This window comes from Arachis ipaensis, chromosome B6, assembly GCF_059453495.1.
Source record: "Arachis ipaensis isolate K30076 ecotype BB chromosome B6, ASM5945349v1, whole genome shotgun sequence".
Lineage (NCBI taxonomy): Eukaryota > Viridiplantae > Streptophyta > Magnoliopsida > Fabales > Fabaceae > Arachis > Arachis ipaensis.
The window spans coordinates 99,426,544-99,451,915 of NC_142441.1; the positions used below are offsets into that span (position 1 = coordinate 99,426,544).

Here is a 25,372-nt window from a genome sequence, read left to right on the forward strand (position 1 = left end):
CAATGCTTCTTTCGTCGTTTGATGTGACTGAGGGAGTTTTGATATTTGGAACGTTTTTTGGTTGTGATTAATTGTTTTTGCTGATTGGAATTTTGGGCGTTTTTGGTTTTCTGCTTCTTGTCTGGAGAATGAGCAAGAGAGGTATGGTCACGTTTGTCTTCTTCTAATTCGTTTCTTCTCTCAACTCTTTGTATTTCTTGGTTGCATGTTTGTTTACTGTTTCTAATGGGGTTTGAGAAGGAGAAGAAAGGTGAAATAGATTGGTCTTATGACTGGGTAGGGGATGACGTGAGGTCTCGGGTGTCATTGTTCTGTGATGAAGCTGCTGTTAAGGAAGTAGATGCTAGTAGGGTGGTGAGGCGGAACTCTGGGGTTGGGGTTGAGTTGCTCCCCTGTAGTGTTAATGATAGGGTTTATCACCGGGGCAGAGACTTTGAATTTTTCTATATGCCCAGCTGTGTTCTTGAGGAGTTGAGAGTTAGATTACCTTTCACTGATTTCGAATGTCAGGTGTTGAGGCAGTTAAACTGTGCTCCGTCGCAGCTTCATCCCAATGGGTGGGCGTTTCTCCGTTCGTTTGAAATTTTAATGGAGTTTCTGGAAGTGGTGCCGTCTGTTGACCTTTTCTTTTCTTTATTTCAAGCCAAAGGGGTGTGGAAAGGTGGTTGGATAAACTTCAATAGCACCCCTGGTTTTGGCATTTTCAAATTGTACAAATCCTCTTTTAAAGATTTTAAAGAGATGTATTTAAAGGTTAGGGCTTTGGAAAAAGATTTTCCGTTTTTCGTGGATGAAAATCTGGCTGAGAAGTTCCCATTGTATTGGTGCTCGGAACCTCAGAATATACTCGGTCCTGAGGTTATTTCTCCGAGGAACGTTTGTGTGATTGAGTTTCTTGTTGAAAATATCGGTCGGGGAGACTTAATTTCAATGTATGAGCTTCTGAAGTGGGAGGAGGATAAAGATGCTGTGGTAGCCTATTTGGGTGAGTCATAGGGTTTTTATAAGGTGTTTATTGCTTCTTGTCGTGTGTCTGATGTGTTTGTTGTTTTCACAGGTGGTAAATATCCTGGTGTTTCAGCTGCGTCTTTGAGGACGCGTTTCAAAAATAAGAATCTGGAGAAAGAGGTATCGTCGTCTAATGCTGAGAAAGTTGCTGGTGTCGGCGAGGTTACGCAGCCTCGTCAAGGTCGGAGGAAGGTGATTGCGAAGAAGAGGAAGAAGTCCGACCTTGTTGATTTGTCGGATGATTCTGACGATAAGGAGATAGGGGTTCCTCTTGAAGAGATACAGGCTTTTATGGGCAATCAAAAAAGGCTTCATGAAATTTCGGAACAAAGTGAGGCATTTTCGGTGTGGGGAAAGGAGTATCCCTATATGGCTGTGGTGGACGAGTATTGTCAGTCGTCGGCTGACGTTACTCTTGCAAAGGAAGTCGGGGACATGGCTGTTGGGCAGTATATGCAGGTAATGATTTTATTGGTTTTTCTTTACTCTTCCTTTTGGGAGTCTTATGAGTTTATTTCTTTAGGTTGTTGGTCTTCGTCTTGCAAGTCTTGGGCGTAGCCAAGAGTTGAAAAATAAGAGGGTTTCTGCAGAGAAAGGAGAGGTTTCTGTTTTGAAGGAGGAGTTGGTGAAGAGTAAGAGTGTTGCTGCTGAGCTTCAAGCTCGTTTGACTGAGACCGAGAAGTTGTTGAAGGAGACTAAAGAAAGTTATTCTAGAGATGTGGAAGATTTGAAGAAAAAGGAAAGTGATCTGGTGAACATACAAACTCGTTTGATTGAGGTTACTGCTCAATTTAAGGAGATGGAGAAGAAAAAGGCGGATGAGATATTAGATTCTTTTGTTGAAGGTTTTGAAAGGGCGAGGTTGCAGGTTAAGTTTTTGGTTCCAGATGCCGATCTTTCTGGTATGGATCCTGGAAAGATAGTTCGAGATGGTCAACTGATCGAAGATGATGGCGATGCAGAAGATGAAGCCGATAATGTTTAGTGTGTTCTGTTAGAAACGTGTTTGAATTTATTTTGCATATGTGATAGTTAGTTTGTTTTGTTTGAACTTTGTTGAATTTGACTTGTTTGAATTTTGAATGTGATGCTTTTTATAAAAGCTATTTGATATTTGCCGGAAAGTGTTCCGAGCTTATTGCTATCTTTGTTGCTGTGGTTATCTGATGATGGCAGGTTGTAGGTTAGACATATATTAGGCTTTGTCTGAGCTGTATTTGATAGGGTTATATTTGATCGACAATACTAGTCGTATAGTTATTTGATAAAGAAGATGATATTTGTCTCCTATATATTCGGAGTTTTTATGAACCTTTTGAATACAAAGGTGCAGGTAGGCTAGCCTCGTTAAAACCTCTCCAAGCAAAACCCTTTGGGATAAAATCTTGGCAGTAGGAAAAAGAGTACAAGCCTGTCCCTGTCTTTTAACTATAAAATTTCTTTAAGGAAGACACATTCCATGTACTAGGCATGAGTTTACCATCTAATGATTCTAGCTTGTATGCTCCTTGACCGAGTACGTTTGATACTCGGTATGGACCGTCCCAATTGGCTGCGAGCTTTCCATGTGTTGGTGGTTTCCGAGCAGTTTCGGTCTTGCGGAGGACTAAGTCTCCTTTGACGAATGATCTGCTTTTGACCGACTTGTTGTACTGTCGAGCAATTACTTGCTGCGCCGCGCGTTGCTTCAAGGCGGCGATGTCTCTGATTTCTTCAATGATGTCGAGCTCGGATTTCCGAGCTTCGTCTTGGTTGTCCATGTAAGTTCGGATTGAGTTCTGGGAGATCTCTAGGGGGATCATGGCTTCCGATCCATATACCAGTCTGAATGGCGTTTCTTTTGTTGATCTTTGTGGGGTGGTGTTGTATCCCCAAAGGACTTCAGGTATTAGTTCGGCCCAGAGTCCTTTGGCGTCATCTAGTTTCTTTTTTAGTGCATGCAGGATGACCTTATTTGCAGCCTCAGCTAGTCCGTTCGTTTGAGGGTGTTCAACGGAGGCGAAGTGTTGGTTTATTTTGAGATTCTGCAAGAAAGATTGAAACTTTTGGTCGGCAAACTGGCGACCGTTGTCAGTTGTGATATGTTGAGGTATGCCAAATCGGCAAATTATGTTTTTCCAAACGAAAGAAATAATTTGTTGAGATGTTATTCTTGCTAAAGGTTGGGCTTCCACCCATTTGGAGAAATAATCAATGCCGACGATAAGAAATTTTACCTGGTCCGGTGCCGTAGGAAACGGCCCGAGTATATCCAAACCCCATTGGTTAAATGGCCAGCTGATTTCTGAATGATGCATTTGCTCGGCAGGTATGTGTATCAATGGTGCGTGTCTTTGGCAATTCTGGCATGTCCTGATTTTTTGTTGGCTGTCCTGTTTCAATGTCGGCCAGAAGAATCCAGCTCGGAGGATTTTTGATGCTAGGCTCCGAGCTCCTGTATGTGTGCCACAGATTCCTTCATGTGCTTCTGCTAATGCTATGTCAGCTTCTGGCTTGTTGAGGCATTTTAGTAGGGGGCGAGTATATCCACGTCGATATAATGTTCCGTTGAGTATTGTGAAGGAAGATGCTTGCCGTCGGAACTTTTTATCGTTCTCGACCCCTTCTGGTATATTACCTGTTTGTAAATAGTGTATAAAGTCGTCCCTCCAATCTTTTACCTGTGTAACACTTAACACATTTGTCAGAGTAACAGTGGGTGATGTTATTGTGAATTGTTGCAGTGTGGATAACTCGGATTGTGTGCTGCCGAGCTTTGATAAGATATCTGCCCTTTGATTTTGTTCGCGTGGTATATGTTCTATTTCAAATTTGACAAATTTTTTTAATAATTTTTTGACTAATAGCAGGTATTTAGAGAGTAGAGGATCTTTTACCTGGAAAAGGTCGTTTACCTGCTGTACTACTAACAAAGAATCACAATATACCTTGATCGTCGAGATTTGGAGATCTAAACAGAGTCAGAGTCCAGCGAGCAGTGCTTCATACTCGGATTGGTTATTGCTGGCTTTGAAAGCTAAGTGTATTGAGTGTTCAAGTATGAATCCGTCCTCGGCTTCCAGGCGTATTCCTGCTCCACAACCCCCATTATTGGAAGATCCATCCACATATAAGATCCATTGTTTTGCATGATCTTCCTCAGATGGTGTAGTAAACTCGGCGATGAAATCTGCTAAAAATTGTGACTTGATCGGTCCTCTGGATTGGTATCTGATATCGAACTCAGACAGTTCGACTGCCCACTTTATGAGTCGTCCTGCGATTTCTGGTTTGTGTAACACTTGTCTTAGTGGGTGATCTGTTCTGACGTAGATAACGTGGCTCTGGAAGTAAGGTCGGAGACGTCGTGCCGAGAATATTAGTGCCAGTGCGAGCTTCTCAATCCTTGGGTAATTGAGCTCGGCATGTTGGAGAGTTTTGCTGACGAAGTATATCGGATGTTGCACTTTGTTTCTCTCTGATACAAGGGCCGAGCTTATCGCCCAATCAGTGACTGACAGATATAGAAATAAGTCCTCCCCTTGTAGGGGTTTTTGTAAAATTGGCGGTTGTGAGAGAGTTGTTTTTAATTTGGAAAATGCTTTCTCACAATCGTCGTTCCATTCAAATCTGTTTTTCTTTTTAATTGTTTGGAAAAAAGGAATAGAAGTTGAAGCTAAACAGGGAACAAATCTGGAAAGTGCGGCAAGGCGTCCTGTGAGACGCTGAACTTCTTTTACTGTTTTGGGGCTGGCCATGTCCAACACTGCTCGGCATTTGTCTGGGTTTGCCTCTATTCCCCTGCACGTTAGTAAAAAACCTAAAAACTTACCCCCTTGAACGGCGAAGGCACATTTCTCGGGGTTGAGGCGCATGTTGTACTGGCGGATCTGGCCGAATATTTCTGTAAGGTCGCTGATGTGATTATGTCCGGTTTTTGTTTTGGCGACCATATCATCGACATAAACTTCGATGTTTCTGCCGATTTGTTTGGCGAACACTTTATCCATAAGGCGTTGATAAGTTGCACCTGCGTTCTTTAATCCAAATGGCATAACTTTATAACAATAGTTACCGAAATCAGTGATAAAAGCTGTTTTATCTTTATCGGAGGGGTGCATGAGTATTTGATTATACCCTGAATACGCATCCATAAAACTTAAAGTAGCGTAACCTGATGCATTGTCTACTAAAGAGTCTATGGATGGTAGGGGGTAAGAATCCTTGGGGCATGCCTTGTTTAAATCGGTGAAATCGACGCACATGCGCCACTTACCGTTTTGTTTCCTTACCATTACCACATTGGCTAGCCATGTAGTGAATCTGATCTCTTTGATAAATTCAGCGTTGATGAGTTTTTGTGTTTCTTCTAGTGACGCTCTCCTCTTTTCTTCGCCGAGTTTTCGTTTCTTCTGCTGTACTGGTCGGACTGCCGAGTTTATTGCTAGTTTATGAGTGATAATTTGTGGATCAATGCCGGGCATGTCTGCAGGTTTCCAGGCAAAAAGCTCGGCGTTTTCTTGTAGAAACGTTTTTATGGCCTGTAACTCAGTTGGGTTGATTGATGTACCTACATATGTAAATTTTTTAGGGTCATTATTAAAATACACTTTTTGCAGGTCATCGGATGGTTTTGGTCGCTCGAGAAAATCGGCTCTTGGGTCGAGGTCAGCTAGTGTGTCTTTGTTTTGCTTGAGTTCGACATTGTTGACTTGTTGTGTTGAGCGGTTTTGGAACTTCATGCTGGTGTTATAACACTGTCGGGCCTCTTTATGATCTCCATGGATTGTTGCAACCTGATCATCCTGCAATGGAAACTTTACACAGAGATGGACGGTAGAGACAATGGCGCCGAACTTATTTAAAAAAGGTCGGCCAAGGATAAGGTTATATGGACTGAAACAGTCAACTACTAGATATTGAATATCATTAGTTTTTGAAAGAGGATGCTCACCCAGTGTGGTTTGTAACCACACTGAACCGAGTATTGGAACGCGTTCTCCCGAGAATCCGACTAAGTCTCCTCCTGTGGACTGTAGCATGTTGTCGCTGAGCTTCATCTTTTGAAATGTTGAGTAAAACAGAACATCGGCACTGCTCCCGGGATCCAAGAGTACTTTTTTCACTAATAGATCCCCTAGCTGGAGGGTGATTACCACAGGGTCGTCCAAATTTTGTATGTTGGAGTTAAAGTCGGCCTGTGTGAAGGTGACCTCTGGTTGTGAGTTATTGATTGCTGTATCTTGCTTTGGTCCTTCTACTGAGCATATTGCTCTGAATGACCTTTTCCTTGCTGAGTTTGAGTATCCCCCACTTGCGTATCCTCCTGAAATACAATTGATTATACCTCGTGGTCTTTCATATTGGTTTGAGGATGCCTTCTCTTTTCCTCGGTGTTGTTCAGAGAGGTCGTTTGTTGTGGAACTGGGGCCACGTTTTTGGATGTGACCACCAATGTATTTGTCTAGGTGGCCTTTTCTTGCTAGTCGTTCTAAGAGATCTTTGGCGACCACACAATCATCGGTATTGTGGCCGTGTTTTTGGTGGAAAGCGCAGTACTTTGATTTGTCTACATGCCTTGCATCCTGGTATGTGCCGGCCTTTCTTGGTGGCTTGATTAATTTGGAGTTCAAGATCTCCTTGATTATGTCTTCCCTTTTAGTGTTAAACTGCGTATAAGAATCAAATCGAGGTGTTAGTTTAAAACTTTTCTTAGTGGTTGAGTTCTTATCTTCTTCGCGGAAGTGTGACTTGTCAGATTTCCGAGCTTGTCGGAGTTCCTCGATGTCAATTTGTCCTTTTGCTTTCTCTCGAAATTCTGCTAGAGTCTTCGGTTTTGCCACTGCGATCGTCTCCTGGAATTTCCCGGGTCGGAGGCCGCTTTTAATTGCATGCAGATGGACCTCGGGGTGGAGATCTGGTATGCTGATTGCGATTTTGGTAAAACGAGTCATATAGTCCTTTAGGCTTTCGTTTGGTCCTTGCTTGATGGTGTTCAGGTAATCAGAGTCGTGCAAGTATATTGCAGATCCGGCGAAATGTTCTTCAAATAACTTCGCCAGCTGATGAAAGCGTGAAATGGAACCTGCAGGCAAAGCACACAACCAATCAAGTGCAGGACCGTCTAAATAATTCGGAAAACAACGACATAAGACTGTATCTGATGCACCATTGACGATCATTATTGATCGGAATTTCTTTATGAACTTCCTCGGATCTCCGAGTCCATCATAAGGCGTGAGGGTCAACGGCAGAGTGAACCTCTTCGGCAGTTCGAAGTTCATTACTTCTTCTGTAAAGGGGCCTACAAGGTCCTCGGATTCTTCTTTCTCGTCATCGGGCTGCTGCTCTTCATGTTGAGCGGTTTCCGAAACATGAGTCGGTTGGGATTGATGTTCCTCGTCTTCCGCCTGTTGGCGGTGAGCATCATTGTGTTCAATCCGAGCATGATTTAGTTCAGCAATTTGAGCAGACATTATTTGGTTTTCGTCAGCCATCCGTTGATTAGCTTGTTGTAGCTCAGCTACCATTCGCATGAGTTCGGACAGTGACGGAGGCGGTACGTCAGCCATTGATGCAGATGGAAGTGATGGGACCAAAAGAAAAAATATGATTTCCTCGGCCCCACGGTGGGCGCCAATTGATCTTGCCTGGGAAATAGGTCGGCTTCCACTCCTCGAGGTTAGCCGAGCTATGTGCTGCGAGGTTGGGCGTCCGCTCCTCAGAGTCCGAGCTCTTTATGTTTGTTGTAGATGTGAAGGTACGAGCAATACAAAGGGAGTAGGTTGTACCTGCAAAGGCACTCCAATGCTTAAGTCAGTTATGGTGTTAAGTTCAGGAGAAAGATATCAAAAAAGACATTTTACCTTCCTTTTATAGAAATATGTTCGTCCGTTACATTGTAGGTGATAAAATCGGTTTCGTAACCGATTTTATCTTTCCGTTTGGGACGTCGGTTATGGTAATATTAACGCCACCGAGTTATAGCTCATAAGGGCCGAGCAATAACGGCAAAATGTCGAGTTATGGTGATGGTCAGTAATGGTTATGGGGCCGAGTTATAGCTTGTATTAATGGTGACCATATCAATACTTATATAAAATTTTAAAATTAAAAATTAAAAAATTTATTTATTATGTCTATGTTTATTATGAATTTTTTATTTTAAAATTATTTTATTTTAAAATATTATATGAAATTTTAAGGAATTTAAAAAAAATATTTTTCGTTATAAACATATTTATTATAATTTTTTTAATTTCTAAAAGCTGTTTTACCAAACACAATTGGAATTTTTTTTAAATTATAAAATAAAAAAAAATTATTATTTCCCCAAACATAATTTTTGGACTTTAATTCTCTAAATACAATTTTTTTTTTTTGGCATTTAAGCAAGTTCGCCGGACCCCAACGAACCCTATAAAAATTGCCAAGTTCGGTAAGCCTGACGAACTCTATAAAAACTCCACTCATGTTTTTTTAAAACACGCATTTTTATGTTTAGAAATCAGTATATAGGAGTATACAAGGAATAATAAGCATGACTTTTTTAAAGATTTTTTAAATTATAAATTAAAAAAAAGCTATATTTAATAATAACAACGATTGTTATCGTCTCTAAAAATACATAAGTACATCGGAATAAGCCATATTTAACAAAAAAAAATTTTAATTATAAATTAAAAAAATAACAATTTTCCAAAAATAATCCACTACTTTAATTATAAATTAAAAAAATAACAATTTTCCAAAAATAATCCACTACTTCAAATATATCAGATTAAAAAGTTAACAATGGTAACCATTATCATCGTTTGCAGAATACATAAGAATACACAAAAGTACACAGGAATAACAATCTTTGTTATTTTTGGGAAATAGTTATTTTTTTAATTTATAATTAATTTTTTTTGTTAATATGGCTTATTCTGGTGTACCTATGTATTTTTAGAGACGATAATAATGGTTGTCATCGTTAAATATGGTTTATTTTTTTAATTTATAATTTAAATTTTTTTTTGAAGAAGCCATGCTTATTGTCTGTGTATTTTTGTATACTCATATGTACTGTTTGTAAATCTATACACTATTTTTTAGACATAAAAGTGACGTATTAAAAAAAAAAAAACTTGAGTTGAGTTCGCCGGGGTTAGGCGAATTCTATAAAATTTATGTGCATTTTAGCTTCCAACTTGTAATAGCAGTTTACGTTCATTTGTAAACCGTGGATCTCCTGTCGCGATTTACATAGTTTATGAAAAAAATGTATTTTAGTATCTGTGTTGTAAAAATTTCCCTAAAAATTGGACATTTATTAATAATATATTAATTTTGATATGCTAATAAAAAATTTTCATTATTATAAAATGTTTTCTTAGTGTTTTTTATTTTGGACATGATTTTCTCAGTGATTTTCAATTTTTCACCAGTTAAGAAAAGTGAATCCGAACTGGGAAGTGTATATAATACCGAGCCCATGTTAGGCCCAAATAAAGATTGATGAACCCGCGCTCCCTATTCTTCTTCTTCTTCTTCTTCTTCATCTTCTCATTTTTGCGTTCCGCTCTGTTTTGCAGCAACCAAGCCATTCACGCAAGGTAACTTTTTCTGTTCAATTCTCTCTCCGCATTCTTCTGTAACCATACCCTAAATTCTAAATAATTTTGTAAATCTTTTCCCGCGTTTACGAATTCTCGATTAAATAATCGTATCCTGTTTGCATTCTCAAATAACCGCAAAATCTCAATTCCTTATGGATCAGTTCATTTTCGGTGCTATTAATTTCTATAATTAGTGTTGCTAAGCTCACCTATATCCAATTTTCGTACTGAGAAACCTATATGCTATGTGAATTATCAATATAGATTGTATCTTTTGCTGCATCTCTTGCTATTTAGTTCTTTTTAGTGATATTGAACAACAATAGTATAATCTGTAACTAATTAGCTTACTTTTTTAAATCAAAACACTTTACTATTGTTTTTGATTCATGTATAATTACAAATTTTCTCGAGACTAAAGCTGGTGTTCTCTCCCTTATAAGAATTGTATCCAAATATGCTTCTCTAGTGCTAACTACCTTACACTCTAAGAGATAGTTTATAAGATAGCATTTATGTGATGAAAAACCATCTGTTTCATTTGGTTGTAAGATAAAATAAACAAGACAGTATATTCATGCTATATGGCTTGTTTTTCTTTAATAAAGTTTTTAAATAATTATTCAGTAAATTACTATTTCTAATCATAAAAGATTCAAGTGCTCACAAAACTACCCATAAAAGAAAGAAACTAATAGAAGAAAGTAATCAAAATGTTAACCGGGTTTTAACTCCCGGTTAACATTACTACCACCACCAGCCACATACCCATTCTCTTTTCTCCACCTCCACAGCCCTCCCACTATCACCATCATCAACACCCCCACCCCCCTCTCCAATCAAACTCATAACCCCCAACAACCACCACCATCAACAATAGCAACCATCGGCCTCAACCCTCTTCCTCTTTGCTTTATCGCATCTCCTCCGCTCAATAAAGAGCTATTTTTAAAGCTGTAAATGATGATAATAATTCTTATTGTATAGTCTGAGATGGAATTCAAACATTGACAAAGCTATTGATTCGATTTATTGGTTACATTTCTTTATGTTGAGTTTATGTATCATCAGTATAATCCAATGCAATACATGATTGTAGACTTTCCATAAATGATGTTGAGATTATTTGCCCTTTTTAATGGAATCATTTGGATATTAGAACCATTGTGTAACCTTTATTGGAAAGAAAATTTAAATTGAGTGGAAGAAGTGAAGAGGAAATTCTATTTGCATTTTTCCCCCTGTTGATGATGAGTTATGGCAGTAATGATAGCTATGATGAGTTGGTGACTGCAAAAGTTACAATCTTCCTTGTTTGTTTAACTTGAGAAGGTTATTTTTGTTTGATGCAATGTACTGGCATGCAGTGAGTGTAGTCTCTTTGCTGCTATTTGCTTTCACTACTTTCAATCTAAAACTATTGTTGATGGTGGTGGTGGTGGTTGGGTAGAGATGCGATAGAGAGAAGAGGAAGAGAGAGAGCTAGAGAGAAAGGAAGAAGAGGGTTAGCGCCAAGGGTGGTTGCTATTGGTAATGGTGGTGTTGGTTGGGGGTTAGTTTGATGCAGATGGTGGTGTTGATGATTGTGATAGTGGGAGAAGGGGGAGCTGGCTACTGGTGGTGGTGGTGGTAATGTTAACTGGGCTGTTAGGAGAGTTAAGGCTCAGCTAACATTTTGATTACTTTTGTCAAACGGAAGTAATCTTTTGTGAGTATTGTGTGTTTGTTTAATTATTTCTTTTATGGTTGGTTTTGTCAGTATTTGAATCTTTCATACTTAGAAATAGTAGTTTACGCATACGTTTTTTTTTTCTTTTGCAGAATATGGACACATCAAATCCTGCAGTTTTTGTCAATGCAGAACTCTTGCAGTTTTATGTTGGAAGGAGGGTTCGGGCTGTGATGCAGGTTGTGCGATCCGAGGGGGGAGTTGTCATTGGAAAATCAACAGATGAGAAGCAGCTAGTTGTGAAAGGGCCACCCCCACCTGCACCTCTTACAAATTTTGTTGAAGTTATTGGCATTGTTGACAATGATAGGTCCATTCGAGCTGAGATATGGACCAATTTTGGCAATGTGATTGGTATGTTTTACTCTTCACATTCCATTTCACAAGTTGGTTATCATATTGGTTTGTGCTTGGAGTGTGAATGATGGTATTTATTTTTTCCTTCAGCTTCTAAATGTTTCATTTCGGTTTGAATTCCTAAGTAGGTGAAACTATGGCTTGTGATCTTTTTGTCTCCTGTTCACAGATATGTTCAGCTACAATAAGCTTTGTCAGCTTGCAAATGGAGAATTTAAGCACTTGTTTGTGTGAGGTATAGCGAGCTTTATCTGATGATGATATGAAGTCCCCTCTGAAACATGTGCAGAACCGGAGATATTATCATTTTGTCTGGGTACTCGTTGGAAACAATTTTCACTGATTATAATTGAAATATCAATTTGATTTTTAAAGAGTTGGCTGTCGTGTTTTACATCCTCGGTTGTCAGCATATCCTTGTGCTGTAAATCTGCAATCATCAGCATTGCACGAGTTTTAGGCATTCCATGCTAAGCATACAGTGAGTACTTTAGTCATGTTCATGTTTCTTTTCTGCCCTAAAAGTGTGAACCATTATTAATAGATTCATATTACTGCACGTTATAATGGCAGGCCAAGTAGCCAACAACACTTGAGCTGTTGAACAGGTTTTCACCTTTGAACTTCTAACTTGATTATCCATGATACTCCTCATTTGCAATAATGAGGTGAGGATATACCTGGACATATACTCTAGAAAGCCATAAGAGAAGTAACATTCCTCTGCTGGATGGAATAATAAGTTAATAACTAATCTATTGCATAATAAGCTGGAAATAGAAACATAGCACGTCTACATTTTTATTTTTTGACATGTATTTTTCCATCTGAAAATAAACTACGACGATTTTTGTTTATTGTCCCTGCTAAGCCATCGCAATATTGATCGTGATGGGAAAACTGTTAATTATTGGAATCAACAATGATAGGCATAGAGCTGGTTGGATAGGTTCATAGTGATTTTTTTTTTTAACTTTTAACTTATGAAAATGTGTATTATTAATGTATGGTATAATTTTTAAAACAAAATTATAACTTTCTAAAAAGCTATTTTGATGTTTAAGGAAAAGTTACAAAAAATGACTTCTCTCATAATAAAAAGTTTATCACTTTTTTCTTAAAATAAGTACTTTTAGAATTAAAAAACTAAATACAAAATAACTTATTTATAAACTACTTTAAATATAAGCATTTATTATTTAAGCTATTTCTTCAAAAGTAATTTAATTAAGTTGTTTACCCAAACTGGGCCATAGTATTGTTTTCACTCGTTTCATAAATAATAATAAGGGTTAAGTATTTTTTTCATCCCTACCGTCTTAGTTCAAAATCAAAATCGTTCCCGACCTTTTTTTTCTTATTAAAATCATTCTTAACGTTACAAAATGTTATAAAATCATCCTTTTATCCATAAACAATATTTTTCCGACAATTTTTCCCTTTTACAAAAATAAAAATATTAAAAATAATATTAAAAAACAAAAGAAACCTCCAACCCTCCCGTATCTCTCACTGTCTTTTGGTCTTTCTCTTCTCTCTCTTTCCGCCACCCCCCCACCGCTGCCCCCACTTCCTTCTCCATCTTCTTCTCCCTCTCTCTCTCTCTCTCTCTCTCTCTCTCTCTCTCTCTCTCTCTTCACTACCACCACCACCACCTCCACCACCATACCACCCACTACCCTTAACTTTAACACCAATCCTGCTAACTCTTCATCCATTAAAATCAACATCCGAATGGTTGAACAATATCACCCAATCGGCCTCTGTAATCGGCATCAATCACCCCCACATTAACATCAATTGAATGCTCAACGCAATACCCGAACAGAGAAATAAAACCCCCACAAAGTCAGCACCAAAAATAATTTTAAAACCGCAACCCAAACAAAAATAAAGAAATCCATAATTTAAAACAGAATTTTCGTCGAAATCAAAATGACCAAAGGCCGAAAAAAGAATAGGTGCAATTGTAAATTTGAAGTTTGATTCTACTATTTTTTTTTAATTCATTGAGGATAAAACATAAATTGTCTATATCTAACACATCAATACAAGAAAAAAGGGGGACTCCAACCCTCAAACTCTTTGCTCTTATGAGAGCATCAACTTCTTTCAACAGATTGAATTCCAGACCCTTCTTCTTCAGCTCTTTCATGCACTTCTCCAAAAGAATCTTGTCTTCTTTCTCTCTCTGAAGCGCCTTCTCCATGTGACTCTCCACGTTGCTCTTGTACCTCACGGCCCAAACCAAGCCCAATGAGAACATGAAGGAGCACAGCGAAGGGATCCACCAGCGCTGGCACGTGGACAAAGAAGATTCGGATTCTGAGAAAGCCACAGAGGAAGAGGATGTGAAGAGGAGCATGAGGGTCAGGGAATGGAAGAGGAAGACGAAGATGTGGAGCATTGTGATTTCTTTGCGAACCGAGTCGATTTGGGTTTCTTTGAGTGCGATTCGGCCATGGATGAGTTTTTCTTTCAGCCATTGCGACGAACAGAAAAAACAAAATAAAACAGAATTTCAGTTTCGATTTCGGCTTCTCTAGCAGAGTAACTGTTTCAGTTTATCTTGAGAGAGATGTACCTGGAGAGATCGTAACCGGCAAAGAGAGGAGAGGCCCTAGAAGGAAGAACAACGTTGTCGGATAGCTTTTTTACACGGAAGAGAGAAGCGATGTTGGTGGAAACGTCACCGCCTTGGTGGATCTTGAGGATCTTGGATCTCGGCGACGATGGAGCTGTTGGTGGCGTGGGAGTGGTTGGGCCATCTTGAGAACAAGGCGGTTGGAGAGAGAGAGAGAGAGAGAGAGAGAGAGAGAGAGAGAGAGAGAGAGAGAGAGAGAGAGAGAGAGAGAGAGAGATGGGTTAGTGGTGGCCTGGTGGGGTTAGTAGTGAGGGTGGTGGAAGAGGGTAACATTTTTCCTTTGTTTTTATTTTTGTGAAAGGATAAAATTGTTTAAAAAATATTGTTTATAGACAAAAGAATGATTTTATAACGTTTTGTAAGGTTAAGGATGACTTTAATAAAAAAAAATATCAGAGACGATTTTAATTTTGACCAAAAATATTAGGGACGAAAAAAGTATTTAATCCTAATAATAAAGATTGTATGATCCTGGTCTAACAATAAACATCAGGTTAAGCGCACATGCCCAGATGAAATATATACGAGTTTTAGGTCTCTTATTTTTTTCTCCAGTCAAAATACTTTAAAGTTTTAAATTTTTTTATATTAAATGGGAATTTTATTTTTGACACATACTTATGGAATAGTAAGTTTTTTCAGTGAATGGTGTTTACATTGCTAATTTGATTAGATGTGTCAACAATATTTTCATTTGTTATCATTATTTTTATGAAATAAATCGGCAGCTAACTATTTTTTATCTATCTACCAAAAAAAAAAAAATATCCCATATAGACTATGATCCATAAATTAATTTAATAATAGAGTAAAAAAATGGTGTAATTTAAATATATTAGTGTATTGTGTATTATATATAGATGTGGACCTACAAATTTACAGACCTGCAAAATACAATCCACGTTTGGCAAGGAAGAAAAAAAGAGAAATTGGTTGCTACAAAACGTAACATATATTTTACAGGGAGGTGTAACTAGATTTTAGAACGTGTCTTCTGTCTCATGCATGCAGACTAAATCTATACTTTGACGCATTGAAAGATGCCAAGCGTGGCCTGCATTTGGCATATTATCAGAGCAAAGCGTGGCCTGCGTTTTGCAGGGAAGAAACCTACATGTTCGATACGTGTATGTGAAGAAAAGAGAAGGGTCTTTATATTGCATTTTGCGTTTGATTATGAAGATAGGTAAGGAATACATTATTTTTGCGTTTTGCTCGAAAGAAAGGAAGAAGAAGACTCAAGAAGAGGAAGAAGCATGAATGAGTGATGAGTAAAATTAGTAAAAAAAAAATGGTTTGTAATTTTACATTACTTTAAAAATATATTATTGAATATTTACATTATTCTGAATGGATAAATATTTTTTTTTGTATTTTAATTATAAATAAGTTTACTTATTTGTGTTATTATTAGTAGATTTTTGATATATAAATTTAACGATTATTATTATTATTATTATTATTATTATTATTATTATTATTATTATTATTATATACGGTTTCTGTGTTATTTTATTATTACTATTACGCGGAATGTTTTTATTAAAATATTATTATTGTTATGATTATTATTATTATTATTAATTCTTATTGTTATTATTATTATTACAGTTACTGTTATTATTATTATTATTAATATATTATTATTTTGATAATATAATAATAATATATTATTAATATATTCTTAATCATGAGTTATTATTTTTAATATATTATTATTAATCTTAGCATATTATAAACAATATATTATTAATATATTTTTATTATTATTAACTATTATTATTATTATTATTAATTATTATTATTAATACTAATAATTATTAGTATATTATTAATAATATATTATTAATATATTCTTATTATTATGAGTTTTTATATATTATTATTATTATTATTATTATTATTATTATTATTATTATTATTATTATAACACTGTTAACATTAGTTTAATAGTGCTAATATAATAGTATTATTTTTTTATCTTGTAGGCTTTCAGAAATTTGTTGTCCAGAAAATTTGATCCGCCAGAAACTTATAATGAAATAGCTGCAGCGACCATAGTATCAATTGGGTTACATCACCTTTTTCGCGAATAGACGAAATGAGAGGACATTCTGCACTGTTAAGTGCTTTGGTGGAGCGATAGAGGCTTGAAACACACATGTTTCACCTTCTAGTCGGTGAAGTGACTGTGACACTAGAAGATGTCACACATATACTTGGTCTTCTGATTAATGGGAGGTCCGTAACAGACAGAACAAACAGTAGTTATGAGTTTTTGGTGGAGAATGCTTAGTTTGGTAGGCCGCCCGGTTCGAACGGTCACGTATTGGAGAAGGTAAACCTTGCATGGGTTCGGCGAAGCAGAGATACCGAATTGTTAGACACATATGAGTCGATCTAGCGGTATGTCCGGACTCACATATTCTACTTGCTTGGAACGATTGTATTTTTAGACAAGTCGGCAAATTCTGTAAACTCAAAGTTTTTACTTATTCTGAAATTTTCACAGTATTCGACCCTATAGTTGGGGGCAGCTAGTTTGGCACATTTGTACAGGTCGTTGTGTCGTGTATCGCGATACAACTATAAAGAGATGGATGACTCCTTTATTCTGCTTTTTATTTGGGCGTGGGAGCATATGCCATTTTTAGCACCTGTTCCTCGTAATGAGCTTCCCGTTGTTAGTGTTCTAATTGCATGACGGTAATGGTTATCATCATTATTATTTTTACGATTGTTAATATTATCGTTATTATTATTATTGTTATTATGTTGATTATAACCATTCTAAATTTATTTAGATGGAGTCATTGGCGCTGACCTACAAGATATACGCGAAAGTCTATGGCGCACTTTAGACAGCAACTAGATGACATGGGAGTCAATGACATATGTTTTAACAATTTCTATTAAGAAGTTTATTATGTCTAATAATTTAACTTATTATTGTCGTGTTTACTGATGTCCAGTTTATATGGCGACCATATATGGGAGTAGTGGTTTCCTAAGGACCTATCCTTAATTTGGTAGTGTGCTCCGAAAAGTCTGTTAGTGTCATTTAAGTGTATAGAATGACATTCAAAAGATCGAGTAAGACACCAATTCGGGCTTGTACAACTTTGACCGGAGGAACAGAGTTTGGGTTAACATGTGAAATTTTGACCACTATAATACACTACAAATAGGGGACGAGATTGTCGACTTTCATCCTCTTTCGGTGACTATGAGTAGTACACACAGCGGTACGAAAATCACCTACGATTGTCTGATAGAGTTGCACATGTAGAACTCGAGGTGAATGAACCACAGGTGCAACCCCTGCCACCACCTGGACCTTAGCAGCCAAATCTCCCTTATGAGCAACATACAGTTTCATGACCTAGACTACGAGAACCAATTTCAGGTACCGGTTATTGAGCAATAGTATTAGGTACCGGGATATGACCAACAGTTTTAAGTATCAGCATATGAGCAATAGTTTCAGGTTTCGACTTATGGCCAATAGCATCAGTTTCCGGTTTATCTCTGGACGTTCCTTTTCATTCTTGTTTTTTTATATTGTACGTGTGATTTTATCTTTGGACGTTTCTTTTTATTCTCATCTTTATTATCGTAAGTTTCATTAGGTTTTATTTTAACGCATACATAAAAAATTGCACATACTTAAATACGTAAAAAAGTTACATAAGAAAGTACACATGTTTAAATACATAAAAAAGTTACATACAAAAGTTAAAATGCATAAATACGTAAAAACGTTGCATAAAAAGGTGAAAAATATACGAGAAAAGTTAACCACTATTGTCTTCCGACAGAGCTTGGACATGCGCGCTGAGGACATCGACTACGGCTATGTCCCTCTCGTCCATATACAGTACACCAGCGAGGAGCACACATATCCCGTGAATCAATCTCATTGAAGTAGCGGGTTTACTTCGGTCATCCTTTAGTCGTGCGCCTCAATGTCCAATTGGTGATCACCTTCGTTCCATCATATTTAGACCATGTAGATGGTTCACCCATCAAAATAAACTCGCCTCTGTAGACCTTGCAAATTTCGAACATTTTGTACACGTCATATACATACACTTGCCAATCAAGATGCTGGTTAGTGCAACATGCAAGAACATGGCGACATGGAAGTCGTTCGACCTGGAAATGACCACAGTCGCAATGTCGTTGCACAAGGTAAACATTGTATATAGAACCATCTCGCATTTCACGAACCTCAAACATCTCATTGCGCCTGTCGAACTAGTTGACAACAATGTTTCCTGCATATCGAAAACTTTCCTCAACTCGTTTGGTGGCAAATTCTGAATACGTGAATTTGTTGTGAACGCACTCATGAGCCTCGAAGCTTTTTTGAGTAAACAATTCATTTAACCGATAGAAAGTAGACCTAACGATGATAGTCACAGGAAGGTTGCCCGTACCCTTAAGGACAGAATTTATGCACTCTACCAAAGTCGTTGTCGTATGACCCCAACGATGACCCCTGTCAAATGCCAACACCCATTTCTCAACACTGATCTCATCGCACGATCGAGTATATGCCTTAGCCTACTTTTTAAGCCTTTGGTATTTTTTGTTGTACTCCTACTCTGTCCTAGAATAGCTTGTAAAACAAACCATATAATCATAAGCAGCCACCACAAATTACTAACAATAGGACCATAATAGCATATTCAAATATCTGTGTTAACTACGAGTTTTAAGTATAGAGTCTTGAACCTCCTTAAGAAGTTGGACTCGATGTGATTGATGCAGAACATGTGCCACGCTCTTGGTGGTGACCATGCACCATTACTGTGAGCTATTGCTGCATCAATAGAGTTATGGTGGTCGGAAATAATGCCCACGCCATCTCGAGTAACAACATACCTTCAATAATTAGTAAGGAAAAACTCCGACATATCTGCTGTTTCACCCTCCACGATGGTAAAAGAAATCAGCACAATGTTTTGGTTTCTGTCTTGTATCACTACAACTAAAAATACACCTTTATATTTTCCGTAAAGATGTGTGCCATCAACCTACACCAATGGCTTGCAGTGTCTATACTGTAATACACGGATAAAAGCTCCAAAATACCCGATGGAGAACTCTTAGACCATTCACCTCCTCACTCTCACCATAAACAGGGATAATTTTTATTTGAACACGAGACCTTGATATCTTAGCAGCCATTACTTTTAACCACACTGGCAGAGTCTAGCAAGAAACTTCTCAATCACCGAAAACTTTTGCGACAGATTTCTGCTTTGCCAACCAAGCCTTGCGATAACTTACAATGTAGTTGAACCTGGATTGAACTTTCACAATAATAGACTTCACCTTTATCGATGAGTCTGCTTCAACCAACGGCCTAATAGCATCTGCAATCGTGTCTGAGTCCAACTTGGCATGATATTGTGAAATCATCCCCATGGTTCACGTGTGTTTGCTATTGTATCTCCTGATATCCTAACAACCTTCATTTTGAATCAAGCTAGCTTGGATAGGCAAAACGCACTCTGTACCATACCCCTTGCATTTTGCATAGAATGTTTGCGGCTCAAACTCATACATAATGTAATCAACTCCTTTAGAGATAGTGTAAATTTTTATTACAGAGATACTGGCTCTCTATAACCAAATTCCATTCCGACACTAAATTCATCATCTTTCACCGCAACATTGCCTTCACCTACGAAATGCGAAGCACCGTTAGTCGGTTAAGGCTAAATAAAGAAATGGTAGTTATAACTTTAATTAATAAACATAACATACCCATATTCGCAATTCGCATACTCAGAATATTTTGGGGCATGCATGGCTGCGAGATTCAGAGTTCGCATAAAAGACGGAACACCAAAGTGGTGCTGGTTGACAAGTGCATCTGCTTCATTTGCACCACCAGATTGCCTGCCTTGTCTCCGTCATTGTTTTCGTCATCGACTTTGTAGTTAGCTTCGAACTCCTCTTCACTTTTGTTATTATCCACGAGCTCATCCATATTCACCTCCTCGCCAACTACATCCAGCCCCAAATGCTATTCAAACTTAACGTACAACTCTATCTCAGCACGTGAAATCGGGTTTGTTGATAAATATAGAACATCTGTTGCATACATGCATTTGTGAGTGATTTGAAACTGTATCAGCCCACCAAATACTTGTACAAGATTCTTATATAAAATGTTGCTCACTCTCTTTGAAATGTGACTTTGTATGTTTACAAAGACTATTTTGCAACTTTACAAAACTCATGGTGCATGGAATAGCAAAGGAAAACGAACATTCACAAACAAAAGTCACTCTTTCGTGTGTGTATTGTATAATCTCACCATTATAACACACCCACAAATTTACAATACCTTCCATAACCAAAACTTTACCTCACCCAACCTTTTTGACACTATTAATTGTCAAAAAAACTCACAAGTGTGAAAGATAGAGAAATATAACTGAAGTATGAAAGACGGAGAAATTGATAATAGTATTTATAGATAAAATTCTCGATTAAAATATATTTTTTAATTAAAACGCAAACTATATTTTGCAACTTTCAAAAAAAATTTAAAACGCAACCTATATTTTGTAGTTTAAAAAAATAAAAAGGTACATAGATAAAACGCATGTGCAGGTTGCCGTTTATAAAAAAAATTAAAACACTAAATATAACCTATATTTTGCATGTTATGAATTTTAAAAAATCAAAAAAATAAATCGCTATCTATTTCTTGTAATTGATATTATATTAATGTAATTATTTTATACACATTCATTTTAACATCAACTTCTATGTTTCTTTTCATATAAAAAAAATTAGCCACCGTAGTCACACACATCACAAACCATTCGCATTTCTCAGGACTAATAAAGGAACTTTTTAGACTTTGCTTATTTTCTACTAATTAATTTTAGGCCATGGATTCCTTACTCCAACATTTTTGTAGGAGTATCATTAACCTTCATAAAAATAATTACAAAATATACCACATTTTTTTTTGAAAAAGTTACTAATTACATTTTGATCCCTCCAATTATTGGTTTTTTAACTTTGTCTCCATTCCCTTTTTTTGGATATGAGAAACTGACAGAGATTAGACTTCTTGGAGAGCATCAACGAGATTGAAGCAATCTCCTTCCGAAATAGAGTGCGGATTGAAAAATCCTAACTCTGCCCTCCCCCTTCTTTTTTATTTCAAATACAGAGGCATTTAGAGAAGAGAAGCAGCTAGGATTTTCATCCAACTTCAATCCCTGCCATTCTCATGCTCTTCCTCTGCTGCAAGTTTTGTACGCCTCCGCCATCGCCGCAACACGCCTCCGTCGCCGCCACGCCCTGCTTCCGCCGCCGCGCCCTGCTTCTTTTCATTCTCACATTAGAAGCATTCAGAGAAGAAATGGTCCATTAGGATTTTCATACAATTTCAATTCCTGCATTTCTCTCTTCCTCTTCCTCTGCTGCACATCTCACTAGCATCTTTCAGTTAATGATTTTTTTATTTGCATGGTATGAAAAGTTTTTTATTTGTGAAATTTATCATCACGATGTGAGATTGTGGATCATATAATACTTTTCAAATACACCGGTGGATTTTAAAAGAAATATGCTAATCCCCTTTTTTCATGTTACCATGCTTGTATTGCTTAGGTTCCACTTAGAGGTTTTGCATAGTTCTTTGTCATTTATTGGTCAAAGGACAATATAAGTCCATGAATTGAGGAAATTCCCTGTATCTATATATTGGTTAGTCGTGTTCTGCTGTTTGGTCAATAACTCTTGTTTTTCTGCAGTAAGAGTTAGGCCACACTGGTATATTGATCATTCAGATAGCATATGAGAATATATTAGCTTTTGGACCTAATTTATAAGGGTTCTAATCTTTTAAATATCAAATAGGTGTTCTACTCTGACTCAATTATGCCGTGGATTTAATCTATTCATGAATGACAAAATTCTATTCATAGAAAATTTTCGAAAAGCTCATGAGCAATGCTGTTGATGCCTAGGAACTGCACTTAAAAGGAGCTGTGTATGTAGCAATAATTAAAGTGCTTTTATGATTTCAGTATCTAATTTATAATTGAGGTTTGGTGTTTTGATGAGTTATTGTGTGCTTAATGCTTCTAATTAATATTTTTGCATTAGGAGGTTGGTGCTCACCTTGTATCCATTGGTCGGACACAAGAGCTTGAAAAGAAACAACTTGCTGCTCGTGTAAAGGAATTGGAAATGCAACTATGTAAGGTTAAGTTTATTTCTGGATTTATTTATTTTTTCTGATGGTAACTTTTAAGATACTGCATTCTATTCATGTTACTGTCTTCACTTGGTGCAAAAAGACTTGCTTATTTGTAATTAAAATTTACTAAGAGACATTTTTTGAGATAAAATTGTGCTTGGCATAGTAACAATTTACAAGGAACAATAGCAAAGACACAAATTATGCCAAGTTGTCATAATTTAGCAAGGTTCAGAGAGTTATATAAAATTGAAATCATTGCTGACTACAACAATTTATATAAATTTAAAAAGGACAAAAATGTAATCAAATTTCTCATTTAGAATAATTAGGTAATACTAGAGTTAGATTAATTTATTTATATAATTTATCCTTAGAATTACATACATGTCAAAATCAATATCTTCTAGTTTTGATGTAACTTTGTATCTATTGTATACATGTATGATAAAGATGATAAACTAACAAATCATAAATCCTAAATGAATTATCATGGTTTATCATATGTAAGTGAAAAATGAAAAGTGAAAACCGGTCATCAATATTTGATTCAATTATACTAGTAGTACATTACAATGTTAAAAACTATAATGTTAACTTAGATTTTGGTACTTTATCTTTCCAGTAAAATTGATTCTTAATGTCAAGAGAATGGTACTCTTATATGAGTGGTTTTGTTTTGTGAATATAACATTAAAAAAATTATCAAAAGAATTTAATCTCATAATTAGCTACTTTTGTGAATATATTAAGTGCACCCTTATGACTCTGTTGAATCTTATATCAATTGCTGCTCTAAAAAAATTAAGACTGTTGAAATTAAAGCTTTATCAAATTAAATTTAAGATTTCTGTTGTGATTGAATTTGTTTGTTTTTCATGCACAGAGGTGACCACATAGTAAAGAAAATTGATTGTGAAATTGGAAGTTGCGTAAAGGTGCTAGGTGGTTATAAAAGGATGCATTAGGTGGTAAGCTTGTAATCTGACTTTCCATAGTAATTTATTGGATCTATTCCATTACTTTCTTTTGGTGCTTATTGTATAGAATGAATCCTCCAGCATGAATTTTGATAAGATATACATTTAGGAAGTGACAATTCTATGAAATTCAGCACCAAGTTTTCATTATTATCCATCAAAACCATTGACTGTTGTTCAAATTGTGTGGTTTTTTAATGTTTTGTTATTTGCTTACTGTATCCTAAATTGGTATTTGAATAATTTGTTCAAGTGGTTAGTATTTGAGTTCAAGTTGTTAGTATCTGAATACTGTATTATGAAAGTGTGGGTTGAATCGAAAAAGAGATTTCCTTCAATTCAGTGTAGACATCTAAAATTAAATTGTATTCATTGTAATTAAGAACTCAACTACTTTTCATAATATTTTCGATTTGCTTGATATATCTGATACATATCTTAACTAGAGATACTTGATGTTCTTGTGCTAAACAAAAAGAGCATTCTTTTTATGATAATGCATAAAGGGCTAAAGGGCAGATTGATGCAAATGAAACGAGTCCTAGATGGTTGTTAAAGCAAGAAGTTGTTCTGCTAGTATGGATAGAGTACTACTATAAAAGCAACTGTATGGACCATGAGTTTATGCAGCATATGAGCTTATACTATTATGGACTAAGAGTGTTGCCATGTAATTAGAGTATCCTATGTGACACTAAAATGGGGGCATTTTGCAAAACATGTTTAAATGTTAGTAATTTGTGTTCTAAAGAGATTTCAGGAATCAGTGGCTATGCAGTACATAAAAGATTAAAAATGGAATAGGACCTTGTTGAATATATAAAAGGGATCCTTTCTAAGTCTTTCGCTCTCCATTATGGGCAAGAATTTTGTATATGGTGTGGAAGGTACCTGTTACATAACAATCAAGCTAATATATCAAAAATAAAATACACAAATATCCAATTCATGATATATATATGTTAAATCATGTTAATTTGGCTGGTATTTCTTTTTTCAATTTGTTTAATATTGTCTTATGACCATAGTTGTCAGAATCGAATCGGTGATCGAACCGGTGAGGTTACTGGGTCACTGGATTACTGGTTCAACCGGTAGGTTACTGGTCAAACCGGTTAACCCGGTATAATTAAATAATTATGTAAAATTTAATTATTTTTTCTTTATTATAAGTACTTTTATTTTGTTTTTATAAAAATAATTATCATTTTTCAAATTTTAATACTTTATTAATTAATTTATATTTATTGTATTATTATATTATTATAAGTAAAAACTTACATACAGTTAATTTTTATGTGAAGTTGATATTTAAAAACAATTAGATGATTTGACAAGTTTAACTAAATATCATCTAACGATTTTCAATTATTAACTTCATATGAAGATAACTGCATGTGAGTCTTTACCTATTATTATATACTACAAGTATTTATTGAAAAAATAATATTAATAGATATCATATAATCATAAAAATAAAAAATAAATTATGGTTAATAATTTTTTTATCTTTTTAATATATATATATATATATATATATATTAATAAAATTTATAGTTAAATAAAATATAATTGTTTTAAAAATGAGTGACTTTAAAATTAAAATTAATTGAATATAAGTAAAATAAAAAATTTCTATATGTATTTATTAAAAATAATATTAATATATTATATAATTATGAAAAGAAAAAATAAGTGAGTTTATAATTATTGTTAAATAAAAATATAATTAATTTAAGAATGAGTGAGTTTATAACTAAAATTAAAATAAATTAAATAAAAGTAAACTATTTGATGAAAGATATATATATTTAAGAGTCGTGCGGGCGTACTTAAGTT

The 25,372-nt window shown here is 35.9% G+C and overlaps 4 protein-coding genes across 6 annotated transcripts; 2 read left to right on the forward strand and 2 right to left on the reverse strand.

Moving 5' to 3' along the window:
• Nucleotides 1-225: 225 nt before the first annotated feature.
• LOC110266559 (uncharacterized) lies at nt 226-1,993 on the forward strand. Its single transcript, XM_088489612.1, has 3 exons — nt 226-985; nt 1,058-1,467; nt 1,532-1,993. Exons 1-3 carry the CDS (start codon nt 226-228, stop codon nt 1,991-1,993), a joined length of 1,632 nt encoding a protein of 543 aa, XP_088345738.1.
• Nucleotides 1,994-3,968: 1,975 nt separating this feature from the next.
• On the reverse strand, nt 3,969-7,559 carry LOC107636859 (uncharacterized). The gene is made up of 2 exons (XM_088490803.1): nt 5,286-7,559; nt 3,969-5,024 (listed from the first exon to the last, which is right to left on the reverse strand). The coding sequence occupies exons 1-2, from the start codon at nt 7,557-7,559 to the stop codon at nt 3,969-3,971; spliced, it is 3,330 nt and encodes a 1,109-aa protein (XP_088346929.1).
• Nucleotides 7,560-7,708: 149 nt separating this feature from the next.
• On the reverse strand, nt 7,709-14,170 carry LOC148561927 (uncharacterized; the record flags this gene model as incomplete). The annotated part of the gene is made up of 3 exons (XM_088490804.1): nt 7,709-7,778; nt 9,457-9,530; nt 13,748-14,170. Coding segments are annotated over 3 exons (567 nt in total), but the record flags the coding sequence as incomplete, so codon positions are not given.
• On the forward strand, nt 9,484-12,278 carry LOC107604634 (replication protein A 14 kDa subunit B). 3 transcript variants are annotated; one of them, XR_015885644.1, is made up of 4 exons: nt 9,484-9,584; nt 11,409-11,743; nt 11,843-12,154; nt 12,247-12,278. XR_015885644.1 is itself a non-coding variant. In XM_088489320.1 (3 exons), exon 2 carries the CDS (start codon nt 11,412-11,414, stop codon nt 11,739-11,741), a length of 330 nt encoding a protein of 109 aa, XP_088345446.1. In that variant the 5' UTR covers nt 9,484-9,584; nt 11,409-11,411; the 3' UTR covers nt 11,742-11,743; nt 11,843-12,278. The 3 variants fall into 3 exon arrangements, 2 of the variants coding, with proteins under 2 accessions (XP_088345446.1, XP_016161747.1); XM_088489320.1 differs by having other exon boundaries at nt 11,843-12,278; XM_016306261.3 differs by having other exon boundaries at nt 11,409-11,670; nt 11,843-12,278.
• Nucleotides 14,171-25,372: the final 11,202 nt, after the last annotated feature.

Coding starts and splice junctions, on each gene's coding strand:
- LOC110266559 (XM_088489612.1), top strand. CDS start 226: ATGGGGTTTGAGAAGGAGAAGAAAGGTGAAATAGATTGGTCTTATGAC. Junction 986..1,057: donor TGCTGTGGTAGCCTATTTGG/GTGAGTCATAGG, acceptor TTGTTTTCACAG/GTGGTAAATATCCTGGTGTT. Junction 1,468..1,531: donor CTGTTGGGCAGTATATGCAG/GTAATGATTTTA, acceptor TTATTTCTTTAG/GTTGTTGGTCTTCGTCTTGC.
- LOC107636859 (XM_088490803.1), bottom strand. CDS start 7,559: ATGGCTGACGTACCGCCTCCGTCACTGTCCGAACTCATGCGAATGGTA. Junction 5,025..5,285: donor CTACATGGCTAGCCAATGTG/GTAATGGTAAGG, acceptor TTTGGATTAAAG/AACGCAGGTGCAACTTATCA.
- LOC107604634 (XM_088489320.1), top strand. CDS start 11,412: ATGGACACATCAAATCCTGCAGTTTTTGTCAATGCAGAACTCTTGCAG.